General features: G+C 39.4%; 1 protein-coding gene across 17 annotated transcripts in view; it reads left to right on the top strand.

Annotated features, from left to right (window-relative positions):
* Positions 1–16,792, top strand: part of WDR93 (WD repeat domain 93) — a 384,961-nt gene that overhangs the window by 334,303 nt on the left and 33,866 nt on the right. For all 17 annotated transcript variants that reach the window (XM_033921071.1, XM_033921076.1, XM_033921082.1 and 14 more), the window contains 2 exons: positions 3,357–3,427; positions 12,059–12,145. In XM_033921071.1, the coding sequence (XP_033776962.1) occupies positions 3,357–3,427; positions 12,059–12,145 (158 nt within the window). The remainder of the gene's footprint in view (positions 1–3,356; positions 3,428–12,058; positions 12,146–16,792) is intronic.

A 16,792-nucleotide genomic window follows, 5' to 3' on the forward strand; every position in this document is an offset into this window, starting at 1 on the left:
ATTAATCAATATTGCTACTCCTGCCTTCTTTTTTACCGCTGGTGCAAATAAACATTGTTTTATCCACTTATCTGTCAGCTTCATAGACTCTGTTCCAGACAAATGTGTCTCTTGCAAGAAACATATATCTATATTTTGTTGTTTAATATATTCCAATACCTTTTTCCTTTTTATAGGGTGATTAAGGCCATTTACATTCAAAGAAAAAATTTTAAAACCCATTTTACAAATAAAATATAAAATACATATATAATCCACTCAAACATAAAATATACATTTTTTCTTTTTCCTTAAACCAATATATGAGTCTCCCTCCCTCCCCTCTTTCCCCATCCCCCCTATTCCCATCCCCCACCCTCCCCTCCCCTAACACAAATGCAAACTTCGAAACGCACATATTACTGAGCAAAAATAAACTCCCCACAGGCAATAACATACTCATTTTTCTTTCTCTAATCTTTCAAACAACCAACACTAAATTATCCTGCAGTCAATCCATTCTTCAATACCCTAAATACCTATATTTACTATAATTCTTTATTATATACTTCCCCTCTCATTCAAATTTCCAAACATTCTTCCATCATATACCTCTAATATATTTATAAAAGTATATACCCAATATTTCGGAAACCATTTCTTACAATATATACCCCCCCAAGATTAATATTATTATTTTATTATTTTTTTTTTTTTAACCTAAGTTTCTCACAACTTCAATGGAACATACATCACTCCATCCTATAATATTCATTTTTTTTTTTTTTAACCTTACATCAAAAGAAGGATCAAACATTTCAACCAAGCAGACCTCATATTTTTTAAAACTCTCATTAATTTTCATTGCATCTTCAATCTATTACAGTCTATTCTCCATTCTGCACAACTGTAACACTTGTACATCTTCATCCTGCTGTTTCAGTCTCTTATTCCATCTTCTTGCAGATTGCTATTTCATCTTTCTCCATTAAAGTATTTTTGCAACATCATCCTTATATCTCAGTCAATTTCAGATGCAAATTGTAAATCTAAATAATGCTCAAGTCATTTCCATCAGTCCATCTTCACATCTTCTTCTCTTTACATCAATAGTCTTTTGTATTTTTCATCTTATTATATTCTAAGTTCCCACATTTCTCCAATGCAGCATTTATGTGTCCTCATATTATCTCAGTCACGCTCAAATGCAAATTATAAATTCACATTAAGAAACCATCCAAATCTTATAATTGTTCCTCATATTTTCTTCACTTCCTATATGCTCCATCCCTCTTCTTACCTTGTCAAAATCTTATTTTCTTCTTTTCTTATTGTCTCTTTAAAATTTTTCATTTCTTTTCTTTAAATCTTGTTTGAAATGTTGATCCCCCTTAAACCTAACTGCAACAATTTTCTAGAAAATATTTTCTCCTTTTCTATTTTTTTTCCACTTTTTCCTTCTTTATAAAATATCTTTCAATTTTCACTCAAAAATATAAACCAAAAATAATCTAAGTATATTATTTATTACATTTTCTAAATAATTTCATGAAACCATAGGCAAATTATATTGATCTAGAAATTCCTGTAATTTGCCTGCTTCTTCAAAATTATAAGTTTTATTCTCATAAGTTACCCTCATAATAGCAGGGTATATCAATCCATATCTTGCTCCCATTGCTCTCAGTTTAGGTCTTAAATCCAAAAGCTGTTTTCTTTTGTAGGCTGTAGCTTTTGCAAAGTCAGGTACTATAAAGATCTTAGAATCCTGGCATTTAAGATCCTTGTTTGTTTTAGCCAGCTTTATAATCTCTACCACCTGCTGATGTCTTAGCAGCTTAAAGATTATTGGACGGGGACCCTTCTGACTATTTGATCTTTTCATCGGTATCCGATGTGCTCTTTCTATCTCCAAAGGAAAAGAACTTTTAAATGGCAAGATCTTTGGGATAAAATTAGTCACAAATTGAATAGGATCATTCTGCTCAATCCCCTCAGGTATCCCAATCAGACGCAAATTATTCCTTCTTTCATGATTTGATAAGTCTTCAAAATCCTTTTTCAACGCCTCTATTTCTCTGTGATCTTTTTTACACACCAGCATCTCTGCCTCAGATTTCTCAGCATGCTTTTCTAACTGCTCAATTTTGAAGTCAACTGCCTGCATTCTATTTGTCAGACTCTCTATTTCCTTCTTCACATCTTTTATATTTTTAGCGTTATCACTTACTATTTCTTTAATTTTCTGAAGTTCATTCATCAAATCACTGTTATCAATTTCTTCCTGAGGCAAAGGGACCGCTGTCGGGGATACCGAATCAATTTTTGTTCTTTTTTTACTTCCTGCTCCTGAATTCACCGGATTACTTTTACTAGTTTTACCCGAAGCCATTTCTTACTTCAATTCTCTCTTTTCCTTCACTTTTATTTAATTTTAACTGCCAAAATCTTAATAAAATTTGCCTGTCACAACAGAGCTAATCCTCTACCCAGCCATCTTCGTGCGCTGCAAAGTTCTAGACAATATGCATGAGATCTATTAGCATACAATGAAAGCAGTGCATGCAAATATATCTCATGCATATTCATTGGGAAAATCCTGAAAACCTGACTGGATTGCGGCCCTCGAGGAGGGAATTTGACACCTGTGACATACACCATTAAATAATCTTTTATAAAATACCAACAGGCGCAAAAGGGCATGCTTTGAAATGAAAGTGTGTATATTGCTGAAATCACTGTTTCTTTCAATGCATATACATTCATGTATTCACTACTGTTGCCATCATATTTTATAAGTTTCACGTAAGAAGACACATACTGAAGAGAGACAAGATTATGTAAGTTTTGATTTTGATGTATGTGAAGTTTTTTTTACAGACCCATGAGGATATAGACTCTAATGGACACTTTGTGAGTTCATGAGCGAATTATTGAGGTCTGTTTTTCTCCACTGTGCATTTGATTATAAGTTTCTATGATTTCAGTTTTTGTATGTCTGGATGGTGGTCCCAGCAACTCTTACACTGCAGACTGAAGATTTTTGATTGGTAGTGGTTCTAATTACATCTGTGTCTTCAGGATTAGAGCTCCAATGCAAAGACACCTTTGCTGAGGAAAAAAAGGATTCAACTTGAGAAGAGTTTTTTAATTCTAGTCTGTGACCAGGGGATCTTGGATCCCCTTTTGTGCAGTCATGAGGAGCTGGTGAAGGTGGGATAGGGAGAAAAAGTAGAGAGGCAGCAAAGAAAAAGGAAAGCTGAAATAATAAAGAAAAATATGTGCTAAAAATTTAAATCCTGTTGAAATTAGAAACTTGATTTCTGATGCTTCTTTTCTCCTTATATTTTATTTTGCTTTTTCTTTCTCTCACATAGTGAAGCAATGTTTTACTTTCTCATGCCTGGTAAAACTTTGCAGATGGGAAGTGACAGCAAATCTCTGACAGGTAAGCAGTACCTTGGAATCTCCTGTTACTTTGTTTTCAGTAAGATATATATCATTGTTTCATATTGCTAACATTTACCCCCTTTTATAAAGCCAAACGGCAGAGGGAGTCACATGATGTGCTGAGCAGGGTAAGACGCGTCCTGCTTGAGCTCCGGGCCTCGGGGCCTCTACCTCCCACCCTACTCTTTTACTTTTGCCAATCTGCTGTGATTAGGGCGACATCGGTGTATGGACAAGTTTGTCCACCATCTGAGCCCGATTATGAGTGGGAGAGCTACTCGTGCTGAAAAGGAAAAGTCGACCCGGTCTCAGAAAATCGACCCCAAGATGGCGGCGCCTGAGTTAGGCCCCACGCTTCACCTTTCAGCGGAACATATTGAAGCACTCTCTGCGTCCATGGTGAGGACTTTGGAAGCAAGATTCGAACAGTTGTCGGGACAACTTACCGCCTTTGAAACTGTGCTAGCCGATACCACGAGGCGCACAGGGGAGCTTGAATCCCGGGTCACATCGATGGAAGCCGCACAGACCACTTCGCCATTAGGTGTTCAGGTCCTTGCTAAAGCTGCTGATGGTAGATTCCTTTTTCTGCGCTTGACGCTGGGTGATAAGCACTACCTGCTGCTATTTGTTTACGGCCCCAATTCATCGGAATCTTCTTTCCTACAGAAGCTGATTCAGCTTTGCTCTCATTACTCTGCGGAACCGCTTCTTATCTTGGGAGATTTTAATTTGGTCTTAGATCCTGCCTCTGATAAGTTGGGTTCCTCTTCTATTTCGTTGGGGGCCCGCAGTCGGCTCCTTTCCGACTTTTGTGATACTCTTTCTGTGGTGGACCCTTGGCGTCTTCTTCACCCTGAGGTTCGCGATTACACTCATCTTTCGAAGGTTCACAATACTTGGTCTTGGATAGACCATATTTTTCTGTCCTCAACATTGTTCCCTTCCGTAGTTTCAGCGGAGATTGGCCCTTTGAGTATTTCGGACCAAACCCCGATATGGGTGGACATTCATTTGGATGTAGCTTATTTCCGCTTGCCTTCTTGGCACTTTCCGTTTTATCTTGCTCAGGATGAGGAATTCCAAACTTTTTTGCGGATCCAATGGGGTGATTATTCTACCAATAATGCCCCTCATATGGATGACCCAATTTTGTTTTGGGAGGCGGCTAAGACGGTGATTCCAGGTCATATTATTTCCTTTTTGTGTGCAAGGAACAAGCGTCTTCATAGAGGTATTATCACTTTGGAACGGGCCTTGCGCACAGCTAAGCGATCGTTTCACTTGGCTCCCTCGAGGGAAACTCGAGAACTTTACTTGTCTACTCAGGAGGCTCTCAATTCTCTTATTCATTTACGTTCTCAGAAATGGGTGGCCTACCACAAACATCGGTTCCACCGCTTTGGTAATAAGCCGGGGCGACTTATGGCACGCTTAGTAACAGCTGAGACCAGCAGGAAGCCGATTTCGACTCTCAGGACCCCAGGTGGGGGTAGGGTGACCAGTACATCGGCAGTTTCAGGGGTCTTATTTGACTTTTTTCAACAGTTATATGAAGCTCCTGCTGATGCTCCTCCGGAGTTATTGGAGGATTATCTTCAGTCCTCTGGACTTCCTCGTTTTCCAGAGAATATAGTGTCTTCTCTTAATAGTCCAATATTATTTGGAACAGCAATGAGAACTCAGAGTCCGATTTCTGCAAACAATAATAAACTTTTATTGATATTGACAGGGGTCGCCATTCAGCAAATTACTCAAAACTGGAAGGATTACACTAAGTTAAATTACACTTTTTGGTGGAACTCAATTTGTCATATTTATAAAATGGAAAAAGTGATGGCATTACAACAGGGGTATATCCATAAGTTCAATAAAATTTGGGGACCATTGACTAATTTCTCTACTGATCAGATATCATAGCACATGGATAGAGCATATAGGGGGGCTAGGGAGGGTAAATTTTTCTAAGAATATTCTGATATAAAATTCTGATAAAAGGGTTTTCTTTAACTTACAATATAAGTATATTTGATTGTAATTTCAAGTGTTTGTTAAAACTGTATGTATTACATATATTTCACTTGATGTAAGTAATAAAAAAGAATAAAGATTAATAAAAAAAAAAATAGTCCCCTTTGAGCGGCGGAACTGGAATCTGCTATTAAAGCTCTCCGCTCCAGTAAGGCCCCGGATAATTTTTCTGGAGAGTTTTATCGTCTTCTTTCCCCTAATCGTTGTGGCCCTTTGTTGGCTTATTTTAACAAAGCCTTTACTCGAGGCTCCTTCCTCGTTATGCTAATGAGGCGCTTATTACTTTATTGCTCAAACCGGGTAAGGCGACCGATGCTCCTAGCTCTTATCGTCCCATTTCTTTGATTAATGTGGACCTAAAGCTTCTATCTCATATATTAGTGGATCGACTTGCTCCTCACCACTTTATGCTGATTCATGAGGACCAGGTAGACTTTATTCGTGGTCGCCAATCAGTCTGTAATGTCCGCAAGGTTCTTTTTGCCCTAGCTCACTGTCAATATCATCATATCCCGGCTTTGTTTGTCAGCTTAGGTGCCTCTAAGGCCTTTGATAGTGTTCATTGGTCCTTTTTGTTTCCCACTCTCACCTATATTGGGCTGGGCGGTACGTTCCCTATACTCTAATCCATGGACTTCTTGTTGGTCAATGAGACACGTGCGGACTCCTTTCCTATTCTTTGGGGCACTCGACAGGGGTGCCCTCTCTCACCTTTGCTCTTTCTTCTTTCTTTGGAACCTTTGCTTTGCACTCTCTGGGAGTTTGGAGGGGTTCAGGGCCTTGGAATAGTAGGGATGGAACTGAAGACTTTGGCTTTTGCTGATGATATGTTTTTGATTCTTACTAGGCCTGCGGATTCTTTACCGACAGCATTAGAACTCATTTCTGAATTTGGATTTTATTCTGGTTTATCCCTCAATTTGGAGAAATCAGTCGCCTTGCCCTCCTTTCCTGGGGTCCGTACGACATGGGTGGGGGTGTTTCCTCTGCGCTGGGCTGATTCTTCGTTGAAATATTTAGGGGTGTTAATTCCGCTTGACTTATCTCGCTTATACTCTATGAATGTGGAGCTGTTGTTCCAGACCCTTCAGAATAAGTTACAGCTTTGGAATGGCCTTCCGTTTTTGCTTTTAGGCCGGGTGCATTTATAACATGCTTATTGTCCCGTGTTGGTTATATGTTTTTCAAGTGCTTCCTCTTTATCTGACCTCTCGTGTTGAACGTCGCATGGAGCGCTTGGTCCAGAGATTTCTTTGGGCTGGTAAGAGGGCTAGATTGCCGTACAAGTGTGTGGCGGCTCCATGGTACAAGGGTAGCCTTGCTTTTTTACTATTGGTTTTGGTATGCGCCATATTAATGATCTTTTTAGGGGTTCCTCTGCTTTTACTAACACTTCTTTGGAACTTTCTTGTTTTCCGACTACTCATTTTAGTGCTTACCTCCATTCTATTCCTTCTACCTCACCTGAGCCTCTTTTTCATAGGGTGCTTCACCGTCCACTCCGGAAGGTTTGGCAATGGGTCTGTAAATTCCATTCTCCTAGTTCTACTGTCACTCCTTTTCTGCCTATCTGCTTTAATGGCTCCTTCCTTCCTGGGATGTATGGGGCTAGTTTTGTCCAGTGGGAAGCAAGGTGAATTCATTATGTGTTTCAGTTAGTGGACGATGATGGGAAGATTCAGTCCTTTGCTCAAGTGCGGGAGGACTTTGATCTTCCGCCCACTGATTATTTTGCTTATATGCAAATTCAACACTACCTTAATTCTTTACCCCCTGGCTTCTTAACGACTTCTTGTCAGGAGTTGTTATCTACGGCCTTTACAATTGGCTCTCAGCTCCCTGTTCCCCTTAAATTTCATCATCGTCATCTGAAGGATGAGTCCCCCTTGCTTGACCATGCTAGATTTCTGGATGCCTGGGCTCGTGACCTTACTATGGACTTATCTGATGATGTGATTTTACAAGCTGTTCGCAGGTTGCCTGCTTTTCACAAATATACTACTTTTTGGGAACAACATTATAAATGAGTCCTTCGTTTATACATTTCTCCTAAGAGGGCTTACCTTGCTAGATTCCGTGAATCAGCTGACTGTCTTCGTTGTCAGGTCCTTGAGACGGGCCTGTGACATATGTTTTGGGCCTGCCCCAGTGTTCGTTCCTTTGTTTTTATTTGGAGCTGTACCTCATTTTTCCCCCCGTAAAAAGGGAGTTGCTGCCTTCCTCAAGTGGACAGTTCTTATTGCTTTGAAATGTATCTTATTCAAATGGCTTGATGGAGAAGCGCCTGATTACTCACTCTGGTGGTGCCGGATGATTACCCTCCTGATGTGGGAACGCTGGGATGTGCGGGACTTTTCCTCCCTCTCAGGGCGCTCCTTTCAACGTACTTGGGAGCCCTATTGGTCTACTGTGACTCCATTGGCTCATAGCCGTTTGCTTAACTGCTGATTTATTGTGTTATTACATTATTCTGTTCATTTTCTGTATACCTGTGTGTTTTATACTGAATCATTTTTGGGATTGTATTTGGAAGGAGGACTGGGGGGGATTAGAGGGACGGGTATGATGTGGTGGGGTTTTTTATATAACTTGAGCTTGTTTTTCCTGCATATGATTCCTTTTATTGTCTGTTTGCTGAGCTCAATAAAATATATTTGACCATAAAGCCACAAAACACTTTAAATCTCTATGGGCTTCGGGGCAGTTACCACAGTGGCAGCCGCTAGTGCGGCTTTGTAAAAGGGGGAGGGAGGATTGAGTTTATAATGTTCTTTTAGCCACATATAGAGCAATGGAGATATGCTTTAGTTGTTAGAAGTAAAATAAGAACATAAGAATTGCAGCTGCTGGGTCAGACCAGTGATCCATCGTGCCCAGCAGTCCACTCATGCGGCAGCCCTCTGGTCAAAGACCAATGCCCTAACTGAGACTAGCCCTACCTGGGTACATTCTGGTTTAGGAGGAACTTGTCTAACTTTGTTTTGAATTCCTGGAGGGTGTTCTCCCCTATGACAGACTCCGGAAGAGCACTCCAGTTTTCTACCACTCTCTGGGTGAAGAAGAACTTCCTTACATTTGTATGGAATCTATTTTTAGAGAGTGCCGTCTCGTTCTCCCTACCTTGGACAGAGTGAACAACCTGTCCTTATCTACTAAGTCTAGTCCCTTCAGTACCTTTAATGTTTTGATCATGTCCCCTCTCAATCTCCTCTGTTCAAGGGATAAGAGGCCCAGTTTCTCTAATCTTTCGCTGTACGGCAACTCTTCCAGCCCCTTAACCATCTTAGTCACTCTTCTCTGGACCCTTTCGAGTAGTACCGTGTCCTTCTTCATGTGAGGGTGCAACATGGTCCGGTACAGCGGCATGATAACCCTCTCCGATCTGTTCGTGATCCTCTTCTTTATCATTCCTAGCATTCTGATCGCCCTTTTCGCCGCTGCCGCACATTGCGTGGACGGCTTCATCGACTTGTTGATCAGAATTCCCAAGTCTCTTTCCTGGGAGGTCTTTCCAAGTACTGCCCCGGACATCCTGTATTCCTGCATGAGATTTTTGTTACCTACCTGTACACTTATTCACGTTGAACCTCATTTGCCATGTTGATTCCCAGCCTGATTATGTGACTTTGCAGATCTTCGCAATCCCCCAGTGTCTTCACTACTCTGAATAACTTTGTATCGTCCGCAAATTTAATCATCTCACTCATCGTACCAATGTCCAGATTATTTATAAAGATGTTGAAGAGCATGGGTCCAAGCACCGAGCCCTGTGACACCCCACTGGTGATGCTCTTCCATTCTGAGTATTGTCCATTTACCCCCACTCTCTGTTTCCTATGCTCCAGTAAGTTTTTAATCCATGTGAGTATTTCACCCTCGATTGCATGGCTCGCAATTTTCCGAAGTAGTCGTTCATGTGGAACCTTGTCAAACGCCTTCTGAAAATCCAGATATACAATGTCGATCGGGTCGCCCTTGTCTATCTGTCTGTTTACTCTCTCAAAGAAGTGCAGCAAGTTCGTCAAACACGATCTGCTTCTTTTTTTCAATTATTTTCATACTTGTTTATTGTTTATTTTTCTATTACCTTATTTAAAAAATTAAATTAATATTATTCAGTGTCAAGAGGTCCTCAAACAACTTTCAAACCTTTGCCCCTGCCATCAGCGTTGATGGTTTTTCAGCCTTCTTTCTACTCCACCACGGTCTCATCCTTTCCGGCTGGCCCTGACTCCAGAGCTATATACAAATAAAGAACTAAAAGAACTAGAAGAAAATAAAAACAATGAAAAGCAAACTACCAGACTGTTTTCTTCCTCCCTTTCAGAAATATTAGGTCTGGAGTTAGATTTCTAGTGACTTGGACTTTTCTATAGTGCCAATCCCTGTCGAATAGTGTCAGTGGCATATTTAGCATTGAGTCTATTTGATGCATGCCTTTCATCGACACCATTCGCAGTGGACATCGACTTCGAATAGCATCATTGGCATATCTAGCATCGAGTCTATTTGATACATGCCTCTCGTCAACGCCATCGTTCTTTGATGCAGGCTGTCATTTCTGAAGCGCATCGACTATTGAGGAAACCAGGTTTCAGCAGGCTCCTTCTGTACCGGCTAGCGGCATACGATACCGGTGCCTCCTTTTTTTTACATCAACAGCACATCTATTCATTTTTTCTTTATCGTCAAAGGAGCTACATTGAGTTAGCCGTGACAGCATCGTAGGTGCCAGCGGATGAGGCCATGGTACTGGCCAAAAAAGATAGACATCCTAAGGACAAGAACGTCCAGATGGGCCAGTTTTGAAAAAAAAAAAAAAGGATGTCTAGCGGTTTTGAAAATGGACGTTTCCCTGCCTCGACTTTTGGATGTGTTGTGGGAAACATCCAAAGTCAGACTTAGATGCGCTATCGAAAATGCCTAGTAGTGTTTTAGAATTCATATATAAGTTTCAAGTTTATTTAAAATTTCATATACCGCCGCTAGGCGGTGTACACTGTCTTTTTTTTTTTTTTTTAATTCTTTATTCATTTTTCCATCTTACATCAAGTACACAATAATATATCAGTTAAAACTTGTATACATCACTTGAATATCCTTATAATATCATCATAAAAACATAAATTTATACCCTCCCTACCCACCCTTCCCTCAAATCTTTTAATCAAAAAATATTGTATAAACATTATATTCTTATCTATTGATTAAACCTTTAATAGAACTTTATACCATCCCCCCTCCCCCTTATGTATAAATGTACTTTCAGTGGAAAATGGTGTCCTTTTTTTATTATTATTATTATTATTTTTTTAAATCTTTATTCATTTTCAAAAATTATAACAAGTGTACAACATTCATTCAGAAATACCTTAATTCATCACTTGACATTCTTATTTGTATTATTCCAAATAAATAATTATATAAGAAACCCACCCCTCCCACCCATATACCAATAAATAACAACTATCAATATATTATCTGTCATAAACTCCCCCCCCCCCTTATCTTATCCAATATTCTGGTGTTTAAGATATCTGATCACTAGAATAAATCGTCAATGGCCCCCAAATCTTTTTAAACTTATTATAATTACCTTTTTGTATGGCAAAGTGTATGCTGTCTTAAAAACATATATGAGATAACAATACATCATTTAAAATAATAATAGTTATTAAAAACAATTTAAAAACAAACAGAAACAAAAAGAGAAACGGTAGAACTACAATTATCAAGTAAAAAGAAAGAACATATAGGGAAAAAACAAAAAGAGGGGTGTCAAAAGGTAGAATAAAATTATGTAGCCCTGAAAAGGACATTTAGGTCTCGAAAGCATCAAGAAAAAGAAATGTTTTTAATTTCATCTTAAAATGGTGAAGAGTTGATTCTTCCTGTAAATGGGCCAGAATATTATTCCAAAGAGATGGAGCACTGACAGAGAAAATGGTAGACCTCATTGTGTTGATACACTTCAAAGACGGGATAGATAAAAAATTTTTAGAAGATGATCTTAAAGTCTTAGAAGAACTATAGGGAATAAGAAGATTATTAATAAATTTGGGTTGACTATTTTGTCTAGTTTTAAAGGTTAGTAAAAGAATTTTGTTTGTGATTCTGTGTTCTACTGGCAACCAATGAGCTTTATAAAGGAGGGGAGTGACATGGTCTAACTTCTTTGCATTAAATATAATCTAGTAGTACTAGCAATGTTATTAAGATAAATGTTGACTTGTTCTTCATCATGGCTGAGATGAAATGAAGGGGAGAATTCCTCAATGTGCACTACTGCTAAAATGGATCATTTTACCACAGGTTGATCTATTTTAGCAAATGGTTCCATTTTATGCAATGAGACCATCTTAGCAGTAGCACACGTTGAATTCCCTCCTTAGTGGTTATTTGTTGTTTTGAAATAAATGTTTATCATTTTATTACAGAATGATGCAGTACAGCATACAAAATTCTCCCTGTTCATTTTATTATAGGTTATTGATTTTACGTGTGAAAGTCATCTTGAGCACTGAGCAGAGGTGATTGATAAATGTATAAATCAGTCAATAGTAGCAATCTGAACTTGTTATCATATCCTGTTTTGTAGGTATTCCCAATGCCATTAGTGTGCACTGGAGTGACAGGTACAGTCTTTACCAATACTTACTGGTCAGACCCCACAAGGAAAAATCAGGTACTTTCATCTCTGGCAAAGCTTTACTTGCAAACTTATGATGGTAGAATAGGAAAGTAATTTTATAACAGGTTGCTTAAGTTTGGAGGGCAAGAAGGCTCCTATTTTTAGTCTATTTTATAAAGATATGTAAGTGCGTAATTTTCTTTACAAATACTAGGAGTAAACTTGGAATGTTCTCAAAGTTTTCAGAGATTGGTTATCAAATCATACTGTATATTCAAACAGATAGCCAGATTGCAATGTCTTACATTAAGAAGCAGGAAGGGAAGGTTAGAACCTCCTGTATCAGGAAGCAGTCGTAATGTAGGAATGGGCCATCTGCTAAATGATGTTGCTCAGAGCTAAGTATCTGTCAGAGAAAAACAACTGTCTGGCAGACAAGCTAAGGGCTCCTTTTACTAAGTTGCGTTAGAGTTTGTAGCACACAGCATTTTAGCGCATGCTAAACTTGCGCTACATGGCTAGAACTAACGCCAGCTCAATGCATCTAGCGTGCGGGGCAATTTAGTGCGTGCTATTCCGCGTGTTAATGCCCTAATGTGGCTTAGTAAAAGGAGCCCTAAGTCACATTATGCAAGCTCACAAATGGTCACTGGACAAGGGCATGGCCCAGAAGATCTTTTAAGAATGAGATCTTTTAAGGAAACTTTGGAATGAGGGGGCATAGAATGAAGGTGAAAGAGGATGGACTCAGAAATAAACTCAGAGAATACTTTTTCATGGAAAGGGTGGTGAATACATGGAACCACCTCCTGTTGATGGTGGTAGAGATGAAAATGTACTGTATCTGAATTTAAGAAAGCTTGGGTCAAGTATGTTGAATCTCTAAGGAAGAGGAGAGGATAGTAGATTGCATGATTAGGCAAACTAGATAGGCTACATGATCTTTATCTGCCTTAATTTTTCTCTGTTTCTAAGAGTGGGGTGCTTCTTGATAGACCTTTTTCCCAGTCAGTACAACAAGAAGATTTCTCGGTTCTACTCTAGACTGAGTTTACATGGCAGACTAGCCTCAGATAACTTCCTCATTCATTGAAGGGAAAGCCTTATGTATGCATATCCTCCAATACCTCTCTAAGGGCCCCTTTTACAAAGCTGCGATAGCAATTCTCCCATAGCAAATACATCAAAGCTCTTTCATTTCCTATGGGCTTTGGTCCATTTACTGCAGAAGAATCTCTACCATGGCTTTGTGAAAGGGGTCCTAAATAAGAATTCTTCTGAAATTAAGAGATGATTGAGGAGCAATCATTTGATTGCCCCCTACTGGTTGAGACAGACCTGGTTCCCACTTCTTCTGGAACTTTCCTTCAAAGATCATTGGAGACTGGAATGTTTTCTACTTTTGCCCTGCAATGCGTAGGAGCTTTCAGAGTTTGCTCAGCTGTTTACCGCTGACTCCAGTAGTTATTCATCAGGTTTTCTTGCATATGATACATTTTAGGACCCCTGAGGAAGGAGTGTTTCTTCAAAACACAGACCATGTCGGGTCCGGGTTCATCAATCCTTTTGGATACAAACTGTTTTATGACTATTTATATTTATTTTTTGATTGATTGTTCATTAAAGACTTTGCTTCTTGTACATCATCACTGCAGTTTTTGCATTTGTTTTTCTACCATAATAATTCAGGATCAGGAATCCTTGCTACCCCTCCTAAACTGCAGTCCCTAGCCCTCAAGGCTTGGATATTGAGAAGGTAGTGGATTTCCTAAACTTGCCTGACAACTTATCTCAGGTTCTGTTAGCTTCAAGAAGAGTTTCCACTAGACAGTCTTATAGTTTTAAATGGAAGTTTGCTGTCTGGTGTGAGGATGAAGCCCTCTATTCTTTTTCCTGTCTGACACAAAAACTGCTTGAAAACCTTCCATATCTCAGAATTACATCTCAAGTCAAAATCTGTTTGTTTTTTTTTTTTTTAAAGATTCTTTATTCATTTTAAAACTTTCATCAAGTGTACAAAATTTATAACAAATAAAATAAATTTAAGCACTTGTACATCTTATCATTATATCTTATAATTATAAATATAACCCTCCCCCTCCCACCCTGAAATCCCTCTAGTTATTTTTATTTTCATATAATGGAAACCCACCCCCCACCCAACCCTAAATCTTACATAGTTAATAGAAAAATATTAGAAAAATGGCATCAATCATGACAAAAGGATGTTAATGGCTCCCAAATTTTAATAAAGTTTTTATAATTTCCATTCTGCACCGCTATTGATCTTTCCATTCTATATATGTGACATACTGAATTCCACCAAAACTTAAAATTAAGCCTACTATGATCTTTCCAGTTATTAGTAATATGTTGGATGGCTACTCCGGTCAAAATCAATAAAAGTTTGTTATTACACATTGATATCTGTTAAGATTGACACTTATCTCCAAATAGAAGGTGAACCCATCTCTGCTCAGCCTTTAGTTGTTCGTTTAATGGAAGGCATTCTTCTATTTATTTAATTACTATTATTAGGATTTATTTTCTGTCTTTTGTGACGAAATTCACCCAAGGTGATATACAATATGGTTAAGCATACATTGTCAGCACAATATGCAGTAAAATATCTTTATAAACCGCATAGGGTGTAAGTGAATGTGGAACATATTGAAACTTTCCACCAGTCCTTCTGCGGTGTAATGAGATCGCAACATAATTTTAATACAGCTGATGAAAGCTCCATTTAAGCCACTAGATATCTGTTGCTGAAGTACCCGAAAGGAAACTATGAAGCGATGAGGGTAATGGTAAGGAAGAAACTCAGGAACGACACAAAGAAATGGCAGACTGTAGAGCAAGCCTGGTCTTTATTCAAGGACACGGTGAGTGAGGCACAAAATCGGTATATCCCCAGATTCAGAAAAGGGTGCAAAAAGAGCCGAACAAAAGACCCGGCGTGGATAACTAAAGTGAAGAAAGCGATAGGGGATAAGAAGAATTCATTCAAGAAATGGAAAAAGGCATAAACTTATGAAAACAAGCCAAAATGGCTTCTGCAAGGAGAAATCATGCCTGACGAACTTATTGCACTTCTTCGAAGGAATTAACAAATGGATGGATAAACGGGACCCATAGACATTGTATACTTAGACTTCCAAAAAGCCTTCGACAAGGTACCCCATGAACGCCTACTTCGGAAACTAAAGAACCATGGGGTGGAAGGAGACGTACACAGATGGATCAGGAATAGGTTGGCAGGCAGGAAGCAGAGGGTAGGAGTGAAGGGCCACTACTCGGACTGGATGAAGGTCACAGGTGGTGTTCTGCAGGGGTCGGTGCTTGGACCGATGCTATTCAATGTATTTACAAATGATCTAGAAACGGAGATGAAGAGCGAAGTAATAAAATTCGCAGATGACACCAAGCTATTTAATGGGGCTAGGACTGCGAAGATTTACAAAGGGACCTGAACAAACTAGGGGAGTAGGCGACGAGATGGCAGATGAAGTTCAATGTAGAGAAATGTAAAGTCATACATGTAGGAAACAGAAACCCGAAGTACAGCTACACGATGGGAGGGCTGTTATTGAGTGAGAGTACCCAAGAAAGGGACTTGGGGGTAATAGTGGACATGACAATGAAGCCGTCAGCACAATGTGCAGCAGTTGCTAAGAAAGCAAATAGAATGCTAGGAATAATCAAGAAGGGTATTACAAGTAGAACGAAAGAAGCTATCCTGCCGTTGTATCGGGCAATGGTGCGCCCGCATCTGGAGTATTGTGTCCAATATTGGTCGCCGTACCTAAAGAAGGATATGGCGATACTCGAGAGGGTTCAGAAGAGAGCAACACGTTTGATAAAAGGTATGGAAAACCTTTCATACACTGAAAGATTGGAGAGACTGGGGCTTTTTTCGCTGGAGAAGCGGAGACTTAGAGGGGATATGATAGAGACTTACAAGATCATGAAGGGCATATAGAAAGTGGAGAGGGACAGATTCTTCAAACTTGCGACAACTACAAGAACGAGAGGGCATTTGGAAAAATTGAAAGGGGACAGATTCAGAACCAATGCTAGGAAGTTCTTCACCCAACGTGTGGTTGGCACCTGGAACGCGCTTCCAGAGGGAGTGATAGGACTTGGTACGGTATTGGAGTTCAAGAAGGGTTTGGACAATTTTCTGAAGGAAAAGGGGATAGAAGAGTATAGATAGAGGGCTACTACACAGGTCCTGGACCTGATGGGCCGCCGCATGAGCGGACTGCTGGGCATGATGGACCTCAGGTCTGACCCAGCAGAAGCACGGCTTATGTTCTTATGTCTTGTTTTTGGTGGTAGTCACTGCAGCCTGCAGGGACAGTGAACTTTAAGCCTTAGTAGCTGATCCACTTTGCACAAAATTTTACAATAATAGAGTGATCCTTTGCACTTATCCTAAGATATTGCTGGAATTTCATCTAAACCCAATTGTTCTCCCAACATTTTTCCCAAAATTTCAAGGTGAAAGTACATTACACATTTTGGTCTGCAGTGGATCATTGGCCTTCTAGATGGAGGTGACTAAAGCATATTGAAAGTTCACCAAGCTTGTTATTTCTTTTGACCTAAATAAGAGGGGGCAGTCTTTCAAACTGGTCAACAGATTGCATTTCCTCCACTTAGGTCTAAGCTAGGCTGACTCTGGAGGGTCGTGTCACA

This window comes from Geotrypetes seraphini, chromosome 14, assembly GCF_902459505.1.
Source record: "Geotrypetes seraphini chromosome 14, aGeoSer1.1, whole genome shotgun sequence".
Lineage (NCBI taxonomy): Eukaryota > Metazoa > Chordata > Amphibia > Gymnophiona > Dermophiidae > Geotrypetes > Geotrypetes seraphini.